At 43.1% G+C, this 20,457-nt stretch overlaps 1 protein-coding gene across 1 annotated transcript in view; it reads right to left on the bottom strand.

The window, feature by feature from the left end:
• SPON1 (spondin 1) overlaps window positions 1-20,457 on the bottom strand; it is a 285,794-nt gene that overhangs the window by 175,249 nt on the left and 90,088 nt on the right. The window contains exons 4-5 of the mRNA XM_035118396.2: window positions 16,829-16,902; window positions 11,608-11,730 (exon numbers count right to left, since the gene is read on the bottom strand). Coding sequence (XP_034974287.1) covers window positions 11,608-11,730; window positions 16,829-16,902 — 197 coding nt within the window. The remainder of the gene's footprint in view (window positions 1-11,607; window positions 11,731-16,828; window positions 16,903-20,457) is intronic.

The raw sequence follows: 20,457 nt of genomic DNA, 5'->3' as shown, positions 1-20,457 counted from the left end.
GAATCCTTGGAAAAGACCCTGATGTTGGGAAAGATTGAGGGCACTAGGAGAAGGGGACGACAGAGGATGAGATGGTTGGACAGTGTTCTCGAAGCTACGAACATGAGTTTGACCAAACTGCGGGAGGCAGTGCAAGACAGGAGTGCCTGGCGTGCTATGGTCCATGGGGTCACGAAGAGTCGGACACGACTAAACGACAAAACAACAACAACAAGATGGGTACCCTTTCACCAATCTCTATGAAATATGGTAGATCTGATAATTAAGGCAACAAAATGCATGCCATTTGGATGGAAAGCATCAGTGTTACAGGCAGCCCTGGCTCTTCATTGAAATTAATGTAAAAACGAAGATGAGGTAAAACTAAAACAAAGATTAAAATTAAATTGTCAATAACTAACATGAAACACAATCAATGCAAATAAAATGAAGGTAACATTAGGTGGCCTTTAGAAAACCAAACTAATTCAGATGCAGACATAGAGGTTATTCTTTCTTTTTTTATTACATCTATACTTCAGTTGTTCCTTTCCTAGATGATACCAGGGCAGGGCACATTGTGGTTTGAAACACAAAACAGCAATTAAGGTAAAGGTAAAGGGACCCCTGACCATTAGGTCCAGTCGTGACCGACTCTGGGGTTGCGTGCTCATCTCGCATTATTGGCTGAAGGAGCCGGCGTATAGCTTCCAGGTCATGTGGCCAGCATGACAAACCCACTTCTGGCAAACCAGAGCAGCACATGGAAACGCCGTTTACCTTCCTGCTGTAGCAGTTCCTATTTATCTACTTGCATTTTGACGTGCTTTCGAACTGCTAGGTTGGCAGGAGCTGGGACCGAGCAACGGGAGCTCACCCCGTCACAGGGATTCGAACCACCAACCTTCTGATCAGCAAGCCCTAGGCTCAGTGGTTTAACCACAGCACCACCTGGGTCCCAAAACAGCAGTTAGGAGAGGATAAAAAGAAAAGTTGTTAGCCATCACTCATGGAACCTCCCATGGCTCCCAATTGCAGGAGCAGCTAATGTCCCATTAATGAACAAGCAATCTTTGTCTAATGTCAGCATAGGAAGAGCATTGGCACCAGTGATACTTCCAGGGGGAGGGCATGGCAGAATGGGGACGCCCCCTCTCAGAAGGTCCTATCTTGGGTTACCACCTGATGTATATTCTCCTGACACTTCAAGTAAGTTGAGATGGAAAAGCTCACTGGAAGTTTGGTATGCAGAGAACTTTGAGTTGCGGGTGGGGCAGAGTATCTAGTCTACGTTCTTCAACTGACTTCTGATGTTCTGACTGAAGGAATATCCACGATAATTTATGAGGTAAAAGCGCCTACCTTCTGTCACAGCTAGAAAACTGTGCTTGGCATTGTGGGTCACACATGGAACCAGCCTTGGGGAAGCTAACATGGTACATGGATTGTCAGAAAACGTAAGACTAGACAAACTTGCCCTGAGAATTTGGGTGCCCTGCAGGTCATCTTGCTGCCTCCTTGCTTGCCTGTCACTAGACTGTGCACAGTAGCTTGGAGGTGGCTGGGGAGTTCAGCCTTATGTTGCTGAGCTGCTCACTCCTTCCGCTTGGACCAGCAACTACAAAGCAACATAGTGCTGTTAGTGTTTAGCAGCTGTTTTACGGTCCCTGCAGGCCTGGTGCCAGAAACAAATGTTCCATCCGTTCAAAAACTGGGCCAAAAAGTTTCAGCATGAAGAAGGCAAACGAGAAACGAATATCTGAAATAAATGGAGAGAACAGAATATGTTTCCTGCACTATTGGAATGAGGAACCAGAAAGAGTTATGGGAGGAGAAGGTATGTGGAAATTGTGCAGACTAGAATAACTGCATTGGGTGAAACAATGGAGAAGAAAAACAGAAATGCTGATGCAGAACAAATGAAGGTCATGCAAAGTGAAGCAGATGAAGGTGAAAGACAGTACGGAGGCAAAAGAGGGGGAAAACGTGCCCCAATAGATCAGAAAGGAAATGAAGATCCAATTTTAAGCTTCATTAGGAAAAACTACTGGAAAATATATAGCAAGCAAATAAAATGATTGCCACACACACCCTATGATGCATGACTTAACAAACAAGCACACCTGTGATATCCAGTGTAGGTCCCTGCTCCTGCCAACCTAGCAGTTCAAAAGCACGAAGTGCAAGTAGATGAATAGATACCACTCCGGCAGGAAGGTAAATGGCGTTCCATGCGCTGCTCTGGTTCGCCAGAAGTGGCTTAGTCATGCTGGCCACATGATCCGGAAGCTGTATGCAGGCTCCTTGGCCAGTAAAGTGAGATGAGCGCTGCAACCTCCGAGTCATCCGCGACTGGACCTAAAAATGGTCAGGGGTCCCTTTACCTTTACCTTTAAGTTGAATAATACTCATACATAAGTTGAATTATATATATACCGTGTTTCACCGAAAATAAGACACCGTCTTATATTTATTTTTCCTCAAAAAAACCCCACTATGGCTTATTTTTAGGGGATGTCTTATTTTTCCCCCTCCTCCTGCCACGGCCGGCATTGCTGCTGCGCCTATCACTATGTCTTCTTTTCGGGATATGGCTTATATTCCTTGAATGCTTAAAAATCCTGCTATGGCTTATTTTATGATTATGTCTTAAAATAGGGGATACAGGATATATATCTTCCTTTTGTTGTTTCATTTCATTCCCACTTCATTTCTTAAACAAAGCTTTGTTATCATTCCCTACAGATTTAAGTGGACATATCACAGTGGCAAGTTCTTAAAGAAATGGGAGTGCCTGATCACCTCATCTGTCTCCTGAGAAATCTCTATGTGGGACAAGAAGCTACAGTTAGAACTGGATATGGAACAACTGATTGGTTCAAAATTGGGAAAGGAGTACGACAAGGTTGTATATTGTCTCCCTGCTTATTTAACTTATATGCAGAATTCATCATGCGAAAGGCTGGACTAGATGAATCCCAAGCCGGAATTAAGATTGCCGGAAGAAATATCAACAACCTCAGATATGCAGATGACACAACCTTGATGGCAGAAAGCGAGGAGGAATTAAAGAACCTTTTAATGAGGGTGAAAGAGGAGAGCGCAAAATATGGTCTGAAGCTCAACATCAAAAAAACCAAGATCATGGCCACTGGTCCCATCACCTCCTGGCAAATAGAAGGGGAAGAAATGGAGGCAGTGAGAGATTTTACTTTCTTGGGCTCCTTGATCACTGCAGATGGTGACAGCAGTCACGAAATTAAAAGACGCCTGCTTCTTGGGAGAAAAGCAATGACAAACCTAGACAGCATCTTAAAAAGCAGAGACATCACTTTGCCGACAAAGGTCCGTATAGTTAAAGCTATGGTTTTCCCAGTAGTGATGTATGGAAGTGAGAGCTGGACCATAAAGAAGGCTGATCGTCGAAGAATTGATGCTTTTGAATTATGGTGCTGGAGGAGACTCTTGAGAGTCCCATGGACTGCTAGAAGATCAAACCTATCCATTCTTAAGGAAATCAGCCCTGAGTGCTCCCTGGAAGGACAGATCGTGAAGCTGAGGCTCCAATACTTTGGCCACCTCATGAGAAGAGAAGAATCCTTGGAAAAGACCCTGATGTTGGGAAAGATGGAGGGCACTAGGAGAAGGGGACGACAGAGGACGAGATGGTTGGACAGTGTTCTCGAAGCTACGAACATGAGTTTGACCAAACTGCGGGAGGCAGTGCAAGACAGGAGTGCCTGGCGTGCTATGGTCCATGGGGTCACGAACAGTCGGACACGACTAAACGACTAAACAACAACAACAACATCACAGTGGAACGGAAACATTTACATTTTTAACAGAACTGGATGCAATTTGCAAGTAGCTCATTCTGTGAAAATGAAGCCTAGAGAATTTCAGAGAAGTGGGTCAAGGGGTATGCTAGGCACTTTTGGATTGTAAGCATTTAAAAATGTCTTTGCTGCGCTGGCACCAGCTCCCCCCCCCTTTTGAGATATTGGCATGAAATTCACATGGAATGTAGAGGTGTACTTTGGTAAAATCTTGGCAATATTTAATAGGCATTATGGTTCAGGTTTAAAACATCAAAAAGAGTATTTGAGGTTTATTTTAATAATCATAGGCCCAGTTAGCATGAATCCAGAGAAGATGCTAGACATGTCAATTAGAATGCTAAGCTTGTTTCCATTCAGCCACCCCAACCCAAGTTGATTGGAAACAGTGACAAAGGTAGGCATAGACTACCTGCCGTCCTCCCGAAAAAGCAGCTCCTAAAACACAAATGAAGCCTTGTTAAGCAAAAAACAACAACAACAACTTCCTTTTCCAAGCACTTCAAGATGTTTCATCCCTGCCTTTTTGTCTCCTGCTTTGTTATAAAATGACTACAAAGCATCCCTGATTCCTTCTGGAGTTGAATAGCAGGAGTGGATGGAATAGTGGGGTATGATTGTGGTGGCTATATTAGGTGAGAGTGACCAGTCGGCTTATCTGATCTTGCCCTACCCTGCCCTGGTAAGTTACAATTATCAAGTGTCCAAAGGATGGCTGAAGAAACCGCATTGCTGTACAACAAACATTTTTCATATTGTCTGATGAATAGGACTATAGGGTTCCCATATTTCAAAAAGTGAAAATCTGGACACAAAAGTTGTTGTTGAACCTCTTCTTCTTCTTCTTCTTCTTCTTCTTCTTCTTCTTCTTCTTCTTCTTCTTCTTCTTCTTCTTCTTCTTCTTCTTCTTCTTCTTCTTCTTCTTCTTCTTCTTTAGTTTTTGGGCGATTTTAAATGAAATTAAAGCGATTTCCACCCCGCCACTGTTTCTGACTGCCATATTCCGTCTAAGATCAGGTTTCACACATCATAACAAAATTTTATGAATGCATGACTGGCGTAGCATTTCAATGCACCTGTACTGTTTACAGCTCAGTTCTTTGGACTGAAGCTCATTCAGAAGGCAACTGAAATAGGCCAGTATCTTCACTGCAATATTACGTAAGGGGAAACCATTTGAAATACAACTATTTTTCACAGTGTCTGGTGTTGAATGATTGTGTAAAAGTGTCATTATTGTTTCACTGTACCTTTAAGAGTCAGGAAAGATTTAATGACTGGGGCTCTGCAGCTGTGGAGCAGCTCTACAGGTGTTGCTGTGAAGCTGATGATGCAGGGTATATCAGGGGTGTTGTGTGTTGCCTCTGTGCTGGGCGTTTTCCCAGTGTGCTCTTGGTGGGTGGTTTGGTTGTGTGGGTATTTTGTGTAAGCCTAATTTAATTTTTGTAATTTTTCCTTTCTCCATTAAACCAAGCATTTGTTTAAGCCTTGGTCTCTATGTGTAAGTTTCTCAACCAGTTTCTGCTGATTTTGCTTTTAACCCTAAGCACATATGATCAATGCAAGGCAATGGCTGTCAAATTCATAACTCATGCTCTTTACTAATATTCTACACCAGCTATGCTATCTGTATTTTACAAGGTATACAACAACCAAAATATTCCCTCACAGAATGAAGAAACAGTAATGAAAGTCTAGTTTGAATCTCTCTTAAGTGTCTAGGGCTGCCATACGTCTGGAATTTCCTGGACATAGACGGAATATGGCATGTTTACTCATTTGGAGTGAATACCATTGAGTTCATAGGGATGCAGGTGGCACTGTGGTCTAAACCACTGGGCCTAGGGCTTGCTGATCAGAAGGTCGCCGGTTCGAATCCCCGCAATGGGGTGAGCTCCCGTTGCTCGGTCCCTGCTCCTGCCAACCTAGCAGTTCGAAAGCACGTCAAAGTGCAAATAGAAGTCTAGGCGGGAACGTAAACAGCGTTTCCGTGCGCTGCTCTGGTTTCCCCAGAAGTGGCTTAGTCATGCTGGCCACATGACCCGGAAAAACTGTCTGCGAACAAACATTGGCTCTCCCGGCCAATAAAGCGAGATGAGTTCCGCAACCCCAGAGTCGTTCGCGAATGGACTTAACTGTCAGGGATACCTTTACCTTTACCATTGAGTTCAATAGATTCTATTCTCTATCAAATACACTTCCCATTGAATGTAATCAGACTTGGGGCTCATCCAAGTCTTGTCCCATGCCTAGCAAGCATGGGGCTGAGCTGTTTTTCATTTGCTTACAGTTGAATCAGAACAAATATCCATTTGCAGGAAAACGGATATATGTTTGTTATGATTCAGCAGTAAACAGCAGATAAAAAGGGGGTTTCCCCAAGGGAAAGTGGTGGGGCATGTGCATGAGTCCTTATTTTCAGACCAGTATATAGTGTATTAAAGCTTATAGTGTATATTAAAGCTTATATAGTGTATTAAAACGCTTTGCTGTAAACAGCAATGCAACTGAAACAAAACACACTATTAGGAAGATTTTCCAGAGCACAAACTGAAGCTACACCCCCAGGCTGCCATCTATGCCTTCTAATAAATGATTCAGCTGCACTCAAAGCCGTGTTTTGTTATTTCAAGTCTCAAGTGTTTTCAGGCATTTGGTTTAGAAGTGTGTTTTGGATACTGCCAAGAACAGACCTTTAAAAATTAGATCTGGATTAAAGTGCACTTTGGATGACAAACTAGTAAATAAAAGTTTTCAAGTAACTGAGAGGGAGACATCATCAGCAAGCTTAAGTGCTGGTATCTTATTTATAAGCTAGTAATATTAATGCTCTCAGGGCAAAGGGAAAGCTGAGCTCTCTTTAAAGCTTTTTATTTCCATAGAAATCTAATAAAGCCAGTACTTTTAGTCAAAGCTTATTTTCAATAGGCATAAAAGATTGTTCCTTAGAAACTCCAGAACTACATGATGTGGACTTAACAACTTTCATATTTTCAAGGAGTGACTGGAAATTAATAAATGACAGCATTACGGTAAGTATTTTTAACCAACAGTTCTGCCAAATGCTCAGTATGAGAAATCTTCTAAAATTAACATAGTAAGTGAAATATAACTTGATAAACAATTCTAAAATTTAATAGATTTATAGGAACTGTCCAGCAAGGAACATATTTATGTACATTTCTGCTGTAACATAATGGCAAACACTCTACAGTTCTCCACAGTCCAGACTGAATAAGGTTTTGTTTCATTTAATAGTTTCAGAGCCTCTGCATAATAAACAGTCATTTTGACAGGTACTTTTCATTTTTAAAATCCAGGGTATGTAGGTGGGTGGGAAAGCTTTCTGGCCTCCCAGGAATTTATAGTTACAATTTGCTGTTGGTTGTTCTGCAGGGGTTAGTGCTGTCTCCATTAGTGTCAAAATCAGCGGCAAATATCACATTTCTGGATGACAATAAAGCAAAGAGAATAATTCTTGCTGCTAAAGTACCAGGACTTTAAAATGTTCATATTTATGAGGTGAGGCCGCATAGGAATGCAGGCAAGTAAAGAAGAACAAATGCTCTTTCTGGTGTGTTTTATATCACTATCATAAAGCTTAACAATATTTAATCCTGACCTTATTACCTGACAGCTGAGCAAAAATGATCGTGATCACTACATTCTTATTCATCACTTGGACGGCTCTTAAGTGTACAAAGTGCTAGGAAATGGATATCTTGTTTATTCTGTGAGGTAAGCTGCTTGTATACCACTCAATTTTCAAAAGGGGAGGATTCCAGATAATAATGGGACATCCTGGATGGTAATACTTGGGAATCCATGTTCCCAATAAATGAATCCCAAAAGCTATTCCTTGTTCTCCACAGGATTCCAGATGTTTCTACTATCAGAAAGCCAGGCTCTCGGCTGACTTTCAGCCAGCTTATACACATGCTTATTTCACAGTAAGCCGCATTAATTTCAATTATTGTTGTCACAGGGCCGTTAGCGGCTACTCTAGAGTAACGACTCTTCCACTCGTTGCCTTTTCATGATTTTATTGGTGCTGAGTATTTACAGTGCAGAGCAATGCTATGTACATGTTGTCAGTTAGGAGTCAGAACCTCCGAATGGAGGTTCGCGCGTTTTCTTCCAGCAAATAATCTCGGGATACTGAATCTCCGCCCCCGCCGTTTCCGGCGCAATTCTGGGGTAGGTGGGATGGGCCTTCCCCCCCTTGCCTCCCACTTCCCGTCTCCCGCTGGGCATGGGCTCCGCTACCTTGCCTGAGCCTCGGACCCCACTTCCTGAATCACCGCTTGAGCTATCCCCTTCCCCGCTGCTACTGGCGCTGGGCGATGAGCTGCTGTGCAGAATGGGAGGGACCTGCCGGTATCTCTTGTCCCTCACAATTGTCTTAACATGTCAATAGAGAATCAAAGTGTACAAAATGACATATAATTCTATGTAATCTGTTCAAACAGCATCCTATAAAATAGGGTGGGCTGTGAGATAGTGATACCCAGGCTAGCTGGGGAACTCTGGACTGCTCCCTCTTACATTTAAGCCCACATCTAAGTTCATTAGCTCTGGCCATGTCAATTGAATTGGCTAACATATAATTTCCTTTTGACCAAGGTGTTGAGTTGTGATCAGGAGTACCCATGTTTAGAAGTAAGTTTCATTTGCATCATCTACTTAAAATGTTTTTTAAAAAAGTTCAGCTGTACTGCAACCCAATTTGAAGCTTGGGCCCATGTACACCCTTTGCCAAATTTGTTGGCTCTGGCACCCAGGGTTGCTGACATAGTCTCCTAGGGCCAGTACACTCCATCACCCCCAAATCAAGTTGATTCCTGGGACATGACAACCCTCGAGCTCTCGGTGCCTCACAATCATCAGTTCATCTAAGCCTTCCCATATGTGTGTGTGTGATGTACCTTGTTGTATCTTCTTGACCACCTGACTGAAAATTGTCTTTCAGATTGGCTGGCTGCAGGAAGAAGGAAATGTGGGTGATTTACTTTCTTGCGGCTATGCTGGATAAGTGCTGGTGGAGTCTCATTGGTATATATTTCTCCCCAGAAACCAGGGCTTTTTTCCCAGCTGGAACTCACCAGAACTCAGTTTCAGCACCTCTCAGGTGGGCGCCATTGCCGTTCTAAGAGAACGGGGAAGGTGTTTGTGGTGAGTTCTTTTTCAAGAAAAATGGCACTGCCAGAAACTAAGACATGATCAGAGTCCGAGACACTCATTTGAATATGTAGCTTGGCAAGCATAATTAAACAAAAACACTACTTGCGTACCACATGTCCTCACATCAAGCAATTTTAATAGCTGCTTAATAGCTGTTTAATTTTTAATGCATTACACCATTACAAGCATTTTACTTCACTGTCATTATTTTAACCTACTACCCAAGGGACCAGATTGAAATTTCAATTGTAACACTAGCCTAGTCAGTTTTATGCTTAAGAACAACTCATCTTTATTCATTATCCTTAGAACTGAGTAAACAAAGCAAGGAACCCGGTCCACATAATTAAGAAAAAGTGCCAATGAAGTAGCAAAATAACTTCATCTATGTATACAATTCTTTGGCATAAGCCAAAAGACCCATAAACTTGATAAATGCCATGTCTCAGATGTCTTCTACGTCTACAATCCTATAGAATCTCAGCTGTGAAACTTGCCAACCATTTTAATTTGTTCCACAATCTCAGCTTCACAGCAACAAATTCAAGCCACAAATTTTAATATGTCAATATAAACTCTTTTATTAACGCGCACAGTTCTATATCTAAACTAGGCAGCATTCAACTTAATAAAGTTGAGACAAAAATCTATGTAGAGTGTAGACTATATCAAATAACAATTGATATGTAGACAAAGTTCTGGCTGCATCAATGCCAGCTAGCTGCACAGGGACACGGCAATATTAGAAAATAAAATTATACACAAAGACCTTAAACTTTGGTAATATGTTGGCCATTGTGTGATCTTTATTAAAGAGAAAATAAATGTGACTCAAACTTCCAGGTCATTTGCTTGGCTTCATTGTTATCAATGTGAAGCCAATATTTAAAGATCAAATGTGAGATCTGAAAGGAAAATCCAAATATATTGAGCAAAGAACTATAAAATGGAAGGAATCTGGCATCTACATGCATTTGTTCATATATTCTCTGGATTTCACCTGGATCCAAGAACTCGGTTGTGCATCTGGGGACTCCAATATAGAGAGCTGCAGGCAACAGCCAGTAGCAACCAGTGTGGGTGGGGGGACGGACAGGGCTGCATTGCTGACCTGACTTCCCAACGCCATACATCACTGCCAGTTACCAAGAGAGGGAGGGGCAAGGCAGTGAGGAGCTGGGCGCGGTGTGGGTGCAGCAGCAGAGCCATTTCAATGTCCATGATGTTGTATCTCACCACACCAAGCTCCCTTCTGCCTTATCCGTCACCCTCTTGTAACCAGCAGCAACACACATCACTGGGAAGCCAGAACAGCAGTTCAGCTCTGCCCACCACTGCAAACACCACCTGACCATTTCCCTCCAAATGTCAGGAATCAGATGTATGTTAAATGTATTTGTGGGAAATTTATCAGTATTGCAAAGAACAGTGCCGAGATCCAGAGGTGCTTCAAAGGTCCAGGTGATTTTGGATCACTGCAAATCAGGGTTTGATTTGTGCACTGATTCAGGAATCCAAAACTTTTTGCAACATGGTTTGAGTCTATATTTAATCTTACTGTTTTTCCTATGGGGTTGCACTATGGGGTGTTAGGGGATAGGTAGTACCACTGGTTGGGATATGTCATCTTGCTTCTGGGGTAGTTTGTCCATCTTTAGTCCCCACCTTGCACTCTGCTCTCAACTATCAGCCTGCCACAGTGACCACACTCTGGGAAATGGCTTTGACTGCCCAGCTAGACCAGGGAAGGGTAGCCGATGGGTCTCAAACCGGTGAATTAGGGAGTTGTCTTTCCCCTGCATGCAAAACACACTCAGGTGGATTGAGCAGACAAGCTCAATAGTGGGTCCAATGGTCAAGAAGGCAGCTACTGCACGTGGTATTGAGAAAAGTGTGGGGCACATGGGGCCTGTCAACCTGGGAAAGTAGCCCATCAAGGAGAAGGAAAACTCTGATCCTAAACCTCCGCTGCTTTGCAGAGAAGCAAAGCCTAAGGAGCAAACTCTTCACAAATCTGGAGTCCTTAAGATGCTTGGATGGCACCTTGTCTGCCTCCTTCTGGCAACTGCTGCAGCCAAGATGGTGCCAAATGTATTGCTCTGCTTTCCTTTGGACCGCAAGGCCAAAAGGTGGGGGGTCTTGTCGTCTGGACAGCCCAGGACCTCCATACACACTGCCTAGGCTTGTGCCCTGGGAAGGTCAATTCAATGCTGCTAAACCCAGTGGTTTGACTTCAACCCCGGAGGTGCACTCCATTGTCTCTTGAGACAGACAGACTTTCACTAGTGATGAGGATGGCTAAAATATCATGATCCAGTATCTACTGAAAAAGTTGAAGAATCTAGTATGTTGGATTGGATGTTCGCTGCAGACTGGCCCTCTGTGCATGTGCAATATCTGAACATAAAGAAAGCCCTCTAAGAGACAGCAGGGGATGGCCCACAAAAACCTCCCCCACCTGTTACTTTCTATATGTTTTTGACTACTAATATCATCATGCTTCACCATTGGCCATTTGGCTGGGGCTCATGAAAGTTGCAATTCAAAACACCTGGAAGGTTGGTATACAGTAAGAAAAATTATACAATACCATACAATACAATACACTCACGTGGGTAATCTTTTGGATGTGACTTCTCCGACCAGTTACCATAAAAGGTAAGCCTATATTTAGCAGTTCCACAGGCACAACAGTCTAAGATTGGTTTATCGGTGACACCATTCATGGCTGAATCTAAAAGGAAGCAAGAGAGGCCATTATTTTACTGTATGGGTGATTCTGAAGGTGCAGCATTTGAATATGTTTTATTAAAATTACAAATAAATCAAAACACAAGATGCAAATGGACTGGGAAGTTTAGATCCAGATTTTTACACATAATGTTAGCACTGTACCTTGAGCTTCAGTTAAAGTCACATTTGCTGAATAATTCCTTCTTGGTTTTATCATAATTTCATAATTTCTAGGAATACAAAATCAGGTACCAAGATAGAGCAATATCCAGACCAAACCAATCCAATGGTGATGCCCCATTCTTTTGGCAGCTCATGACAAATCCATGACGGCATGTGTTAACACACTATTTCCAAACACATATTCAGAGGGAGGTAGACTCCACCGTGGGAGCAGGGCCAGGGCGGGGGAGTGCTAGAGATCTGTCTAGTCAAGTTGCATGGGATCAATTTCAATCTGTTACCTCCGAGGATGTGGACAGGCTGCTTGGACAAGTGAAACCAACCACCTGTCTCCTTGATCCTTGCCCACCCTGGCTTATAAAAGCTAGCCAGGAAGGGCTGGGCGATGGGCTTCGCAGGTTGGCAAATGCTTCTCTCTGTGAGGGAGCCTTCCCAGACCCGCTGAAAGAGGTGGTTATTAAACCGCTTCTTAAAAAACCATCTTTAGATGCGGCCAATATGGCCAACTATTGCCCAGTCTCAAATCTTCCATTCTTGGGCAAGGTGATTGAGCGAGTGGTTGCTGAACAACTCCAGGCACGCCTGGAAGCAGCGGACCATTTGAATCCAGTCGGGATTCAGGCCTCATCATGGGATTGAAACTGCCTTGGTCACGCTGGTTGATGATCTCCGGTGGGCTAGGGACAAAGGTGAGAGCTGTTTCCTAGTTCTGCTGGATCTCTTAGTGGCTTTTGACACCATCGACCATAACATCCTTCTGGACCGTCTAGAGGGGTTGGGCGCTGGGGGCACTGTCATACAGTGGTTCCGCTCCTTCCTCCTGGGCCGTGTTCAGAAAGTGGTGGTGGGGGGTGAGTGTTCAGACCCCTGGGCGCTCACTTGTGGGGTGCCTCAGGGTTCTGTCCTCTCCCCCATGCTTTTTAACATCTACTTGCAGCCGCTGGGAGAGATCATCAGGGGGTTTGGGCTGGGTGTTCATCAGTTTGCAAATGATACCCAGCTCTACCTCTCTTTCAAATCAGAACCAGTGAAGGCGGTGAAGGTACTGTGTGAATGCCTGGAGGTGGTTGGAGGATGGGTGGTGGCTAACAGATTGAGGTTGAATCCTGACAAGACAGAAGTACTGTTTTTTTGGGGGGGACAGGAGGCGGGTAGGCGTGGAGGACTCCCTGGTCCTGAATGGGGTAACTGTGCCCCTGAAGGACTAGGTGTGCAGCCTGGGAGTCATTTTGGACTCACAGCTGTCCATGGAGGCACAGGTCAATTCTGTGTCCAGGGCAGCTGTCTATCAGCTCCATTTGGTACGTAGGCTGAGACCCTACCTGCCTGCAGATTGTCTCACTAGAGTGGTGCATGCTCTAGTTATCTCCCGCTTGGACTACTGCAATGCGCTCTACATGGAGCTACCTTTGAAGGTGACCCGGAAACTACAACTAATCCAGAATGCGACAGCAGCTAGACTGGTGACTGGGAGCGGCCACCGAGACCACATAACACCAGTCTTGAAAGACCTAAATTGGCTCCCAGTACGTTTCCGAGCACAATTCAAAGTGTTGGTGCTGACCTTTAAAGCCCTAAACGGCCTCGGTCCAGTATACCTGAAGGAGCGTCTCCACCCCCATCATTCTGCTTGGACACTGAGGTCCAGTGCCGAGGGCCTTCTGGTGGTTCCCTCATTGCGAGAAGCCAAGTTGCAGGGAACCAGGCAAAGGGCCTTCTCGGTAGTGGTGCCCGCCCTGTGGAACGCCCTCCCATCAGATGTCAAAGAGAAAAACAGCTATCAGAGTTTTAGAAGACATCTGAAGGCAGCCCTGTTTAGGGAGGATTTTAATGTTTAATCGATTATTTTATTTCATTTTTCTGTTGGAAGACGCCCAGAGTGGCTAGGGAAACCCAGCCAGATGGGCGGGGTATAAATATTATTATTATTATTATTATTATTATTATTATTATTATTATTATTATTATTTTACATACAGAAGCTACGATTTCAGTTTGCTTGAATCAAATAGTTACATTGCACCCTCATTGGAACATGTGAACATGTTTGTTCACGTGCTCCAATTAACACAAGTAAAAGCTGTCTCTAAAGACATTCAAACTACAAGATAGAAGATTCCACCTAAACATTAGGAAGAACTTCCTGACAGTAAGAGCTGTTTGGCAGTGGAATTTGCTACCAAGGAGTGTGGTGGAGTCTCCTTCTTTGGAGGTCTTTAAGCAGAGGCTTGACAGGCATATGTCAAGAATGCTTTGATGGTGTTTCTTGCTTGGCAGGGGGTTGGACTGGATGGCCCTTGTGGTCTCTTCCAACTCTACGATTCTATGATTCTATAAGTGTGAAAGAATGCACACCTGTTCATTTGTGCAGCCTCTGTACACAGGTGTACAGATGGCACAGCTGCAGAATGTAATGTGTGAACACCCCTATTGATTGCCAACTTTTTCTTGTTTTACAAATGAAGGATAGTATATACGCCAAGGCATTTGTTCTAATATTTAATAACACAGCTGTAAAAGAGGAGTACCACAGCCTGTTTAAATGCAAACAGCTTCCCTATTCCAGAAACAACCGGAATGTACTTTAAATTCTTGACATGCCCTTTTTGCTTTTAACGCTCTTTTCGATTTTTCTGTATTCAAGAACACGAAACAGATGTCTCAATTTCATTTACGTAACCTGCTCCAGTGACTTCATTGAACGCATTCACCATTCACAGCATAAAGAGCTGTTTGAAATTGAACGCAATCTGCATTTCTAAATGGACTAAGAAAGTGAAAAGCCTGGCCAGTGTCAAATATGCCATATTTATAAAATTCAATTAAGCATCTTACAGCACACACTTCAGTGTATATTGTTTTGAATTTAAAAAAGCCTATCAAAGTCAAGGCCAGATTATCCTAATCCTTGGGCCTAGGGGAAAAGATGAAGGCCAGGCCCTCTTGGCATTCTCCTAAATGTAGCGGTGTTTCCAAATTGACAGAATGAAAGGGGCAGGAGTAAGATCATCTTCTAGCAATTATCTTTGCATTGCTGCACCAAGAAATTACCATTCCTTTCCAAGGAGGTCTGGGAATCATTCTCTGGAAGACTTCTGCATAAAATTTATGCAACTAGGATGTAATTTTAAAAGAAGTTATGCTCCAGAAGGATGGGCATTTTGCAGCACTTCTAAGCACAGTGTCTTCTCTGCTGAAAACATCATGAAAGAGGGTTTGACAAAATCATTACTTTCTGTTAAAGTACATCCTTGGACAAGAAGGAAAAGCTCCCTGCCAATATTCCCCTGTACGCTTTTCTTAGAAATTCTACATGGTGACTGTACATATAGCACACCAAACATATAGATGTCAGAAGGCGGAGATTGCTGACAAGTTAATACTGGGGGCAGAGCCACCAGGAACCACTCTGAACTGGTTCACATACACCCCTGTGTAGAAAGATGACATGGTGAAGGGCGTTACATTAATGGGAATTCCATGCATGTGCTTCCAGTGTAATGCCTGAGACCGTAGCAGCTCCATGGAGTTCATCTGTGATCTTGGAAATGAGTGTGGGACACTAACCCATATAACACAATTCTGCAACTGATACTTGTACCCAGAGGCAGTTGGATAGGGTTCTGTTGAGGCTGTTGGTGTGAATTCGCCTATGATCCTAAGCTTGCTGAATTTGCAGGTTACCCTGAATGCAACAGGTCTTCCTTCCGAGAATATGCTTAGGATCTACATAGATCAAAGTCAGGCTACACACCCCTTTAAATCTGCTTAAGCTTCGGCAGCTTGGGGGCTGGTGCCAGAAGCAGCTAAAGCCTGGTCCATTTCCTGGCATGCAGAATGCATTATGTGACTATCAAGCAGCTCCCTGCATGTAAAATAAGGAGATAAACAGTTCAGGAATGCCCAGTCTTCAGGCTATTTATGTCATAATTAGATGGGAAATTGCAACCCGTCTTTTGACCACTTATATTTTTCTTTTAAAAGTGCTGCAATTTACACAATTTCATTTGGTGCAAATGGCTTTCAGGCCTTGCCAGCAATGTTGGCTGGACAGGCGTAAAAGTGGAAAATCAGCTCAAAAGTCCCCATGGTGTATGAGAAGCAGTACAGGTGGGGTTTAGGGACATCATCATGGTATCGCTGTTGTTGTCATATGTTGCTGGCTTCCATGCATGGATAATGTTTGTGCAGAATGCTATTGATTAGTGGTGACAGCAAGTGCGATGGGGGTTTCCTGTTATTTTCCCCCTATATTATTTCTAACTTCTACTGGTATTTGTTTTGCTGTCTGCTTTTCTGCTGAGATGCATGTGGCTACATTATTCCAGCACAATATTGGCACTCGTGTAGGATCAGCCTGCTCAAGCCGAAACTTAATTATGTTTACTCCGAAGCAGGTCCCATTTTCCCCTATAAATTAATTTCAGCCTCAGGGCCATCTTCCAGGCTTGTTAAGTTAGCCTGTTTTCCTTTGCTGGCATCCTAGAAATGATTTTTGTTCTAAGCCTAACAGACCTTGAACCCAACATATTTGCACCCACCGATTGAATGAAGCACAGTGCTCATTTGTGTAGGCATGAATGTCTTTGCTATTCAGTTCTGAATTGTGTGGATGAACAATTTGGAAATATGACTAGGTTTGCAACCTTGAAATTGTCTCAGTGAGCGTTCAGTAAACCTTCCACAATGAATAGCAAGGAAGACCAAACCTACACAGGTGAGAAGTGAGGCCTACTTGCTGATTACAAAAAGAGAATCTCCAAATTAATAGGACTTAAAGCTGCTTAATTTCAACTAACCTGTACCCACCCTAACCAACAGATAGAGATAGCCAAGATATGCCAGACTTGTGTTTTTGATTAGTTACTCTGGAAGATCAAATCAGCAAATGAGAAGCAAATGAATGTGTCTCATACCTTGTTCGCACAGCCTCTTGGTAAGCGATCCCTCATCTTGAAAATAAATAATTCGCTTTTGTACGATGCTTGCCCTGTTTGAGAGATGGAAACAATGTGTTCATAAAAGGTGCAGTTGCAGCAGATAACATTCCCCCCCTTAATGCTAGGGTTGTCCCCCAAAGGCACTGGATGGTCTTGAACAGAAGGAGACAATTTGCTGCCCTCCAGATACTGTTGGAGTCCAGCTCTCATAATCTCTGGCTATTGACCATGTTGGCTGGGGCTGATGAGAATTGGAGACCAAAAACTTCTGGAGGTCACTACACTGAAGTTCTTGAGGGGTGACAAGTCTTGAGGGATGCTTAGAGTAAGCAAAAAGCACAGGAACATACATTTAATTAATCCATCAGATACATCAAAAATGGGAAATATCAGTTGGAACATACTAAGATTGCAATTTCTAAGGCAAGGTGTCAGTTTTTCATCTTTCTTCCTCCTCTGTCAGAATCCAAGTAAATCTGTAAGATACTTTTTTCATGCCCTGATTATCTATCATGATAACAAAAGTCAAACCAGAGCTGGTACAGCATTAGCTAATAGGTAAGAGGTTTAGCGATGAATCAGTAGCAGTTCCTTGGTCTCAAGGAACCCCAAGTCATGCTAGGGGACCTTAGAAAAGCCACTCTTCCTCTGCTCCCCAACTCCAAGAAGGGGATTATTTATGCATTTGCTTTTTTTAGTAGTTCTATGTTGACTTCAGTTCATTGCCTACTACAATTAACCTGCCCCTTTTATTCTCTGCACCTCTCAGCAGCACCAGTTCTTATCCAACCACACTGAGGACATCACCAATTCACATGGGATAATGAAAGATAAACCAGTTTTCCACGTTCCCAACTTGGCAACCCTATGTGGTGCTGAAGTTAACTGGCCCTTCCTTGAGTTCATGAACCTAAACCACCACCACCACCACCAAGGAACCCAAAAGAGAAAGGAAAGCAACTCTGCAAACCTGGATTATGTAACTTTGGAAGAAAAATACTGCTTATATTTTGTGTTTGCCTCTAACTTTGGGCTGCCTTAAACTGGTGAATCTAGCATCTCAGAAAGATCAGACACTCATTTTGCAAAGTTCACTGAAGCTGAAGAATACAGAAGGCACAAAAATGGAACAGAAGAAGGAAGTGCAAGGAAAGATTCAAAAGTGCACTGCCTCTCACTCCTTGGTCTTCAAAATTTCATTGACACCAGTGCTCTTTGTATTCTATTGCAAATGCCAAAGTTCCTGTTTTGATCCAACACTGGCCAAGACCACATAAAAACGAAATCTCCAGAACAAATCAGGTGACACTTCCTTCCAATGTTTCATTTTTTAAAAAATGCAATGTTAAAATGTTCCTAACAGTTAGTTGACTTTTTAAAATGTAGCAGCTGTAATTTTCTTCTTGTACAATGTTCATTTTTTCCTAATTCAAATGAAATCTGTACATTTTGCATCCCTCCACCCTGATCCATAACAACACACAAGAGAATTAAAATAAGCCACAGCATGAATTCCTCTGGCACCCCTGGTTTTCCCTTTTTGCTGCACTAGCAAGGTTTCTGCAGGTCAACACAACATGGAAATCTTGCTCTATGGGTGCTTTGAGACTGTTGCTATTTTCAATCACATACTGGCAAATTCAGGTTGCACAATTAAAGTTGATTTAAAGGCCTTGTGCTACAAGCCCAATTTCCCCAAAGATCGTGTGTGTGTGTGTGTGTGTGTGTGTGTGTGTGTGTGATAAGGAAAGCGATATGAAAATGAAATGGAAAATGTGGGTTAACACTTGCTTGGTGCTGTGTCCTGCAAACAAAGAAGAATGAATGCTCAATAAATAGCTAGTGTTGTCTAACCTCCGTTCTAACAAATAAGGACGAATGCCCAGTAAGCAGATCATCTGGATGTGACCTGAATCTTAATAGCTGTGGCCACACAAGAGCCAAGTATGTTTTTCAGATAACAGCATGGAAGCTTACGGGGTTATTGTTTCTCTCTTTCTTACTCAATCTTGGGCTGTTCTCATTTGACTTTTTGCTGCCTGTTTCTACCATTACCATTAATCTTCAAATTATCAAGAGAGAGAGAGAGAAATGAAATACTTGAAGCATAAAATAATCAGTGCAATCCTAAGCAATGTATGTTTCTCATATGGATACTTCAGTGAGATGTAGTTATAAATAAGTGTACCAGGGTTATAGTGATGCCCCCAATGCACAGAAATGTGCTGGCAAATCCACAGAGGCATTACTTTGCAAGCTGTTCTTTAAAGTCCTGCAAATTAAAAAGGGAGTTAGAAAGCCCAGGAAGTAGAAGCAGCTACTAGTTTAAAAATAAGTAAGGTATTTATATACATATGTGCTTGTGCTTGTACACGTTCATGAAATGTTTCATTGGATTATGGCCAATATATTTTATTCCAAGATTGTGGTGGGTTGGCGATTCTTCATTCTTCTCTTCTTTGGAAAGGAGGTCCCTTTTAAACATGGGGCCACCTGGTGGATTTTGTAGGAAAGGCAGCAGACAGAAATCAGTCAAAAGCATATTGGCAAGGCAGCTATGGCAATGGCTCAATTCTCCAAAATGGGTTTGGGAGAAAGTGATGCTAATGACCAATACCAAGATGAAAGTCTACCAGGTTTGCATGTTGAGCATGATGCTTTGTGTAAGTGAGTCATGAGCAACTTACACCTGCCAGGAGTAATGCCTCAATGCCCTTCCATATGAGTTGCATCAGTAAGATTTGGGGCATCACATGGCAGGTCTCAAAAATGTGCTCCCCAAGGCCACATTCCCAGCATGTTCACACTCCTGTCTTAGCGACATCTGCACTGGTTTGGTCATGTACACAAAATGGAAGGTGGCAGGATCCCCAGTGATCTGATGGTAGCAGGATTCAGACACTAGGCTTGTTGGCAGACCAACACGGCATTACGACGATGTCTATAAACGTGGCATGAAGGCGGGCAACTTTAACCCCGTCGAAAGGGAATCCCTTGCAGATGATCACAGTGCCTGGAGACAGACAGTCAGATCATGTATCCACAGCAGTGACCAGAGGAAAAATGACCGCTGGGAGCAGCGCAGAGAGAAGAAACTCCATGGCGCACCTGTAGCAGCAAAACTGGATGCCTTCATATGCCCCGCCTGCAATAAAACATGTCTCTCCTGTACCAATCTCTACAGCCACAGCAGGTGCTGTAACTCTCCTACTGTTTGACTTCACCCTGAAGGTGTGCTCTTCCACTGTCACCCGAGACAGACAGATAGCCAACAATGACAACAACCTCACAAGGTTGCTGTGGGGATTAATTCAGATGGGGGAAACCATGTATACCATCTTGAGCTCCTTGGAGAAATGGAAGCAATAAATAAATAAACAAATGAGAGCAACTATATAGCTAACCTGACACAACAGCCCCCCACCCCACCCTAGACATACAACAAACCATACTGCAACCAATCAAGCACATCCAACCGACCCCTGGATCCTCCAATTTCTCACGACACCAAGAAAAACAATAAAAATGGGAGTGCTGGGGAAAGATCTGCTAACTGTATCTTCAAATTCTTTAGAACTCAAGGGTTTTTTGTTTTGTTTTGTTTT

This window comes from Zootoca vivipara, chromosome 1 (genome assembly GCF_963506605.1).
Source record: "Zootoca vivipara chromosome 1, rZooViv1.1, whole genome shotgun sequence".
NCBI lineage: Eukaryota > Metazoa > Chordata > Lepidosauria > Squamata > Lacertidae > Zootoca > Zootoca vivipara.
This window is presented reverse-complemented; position numbering and strand designations above follow the sequence as displayed.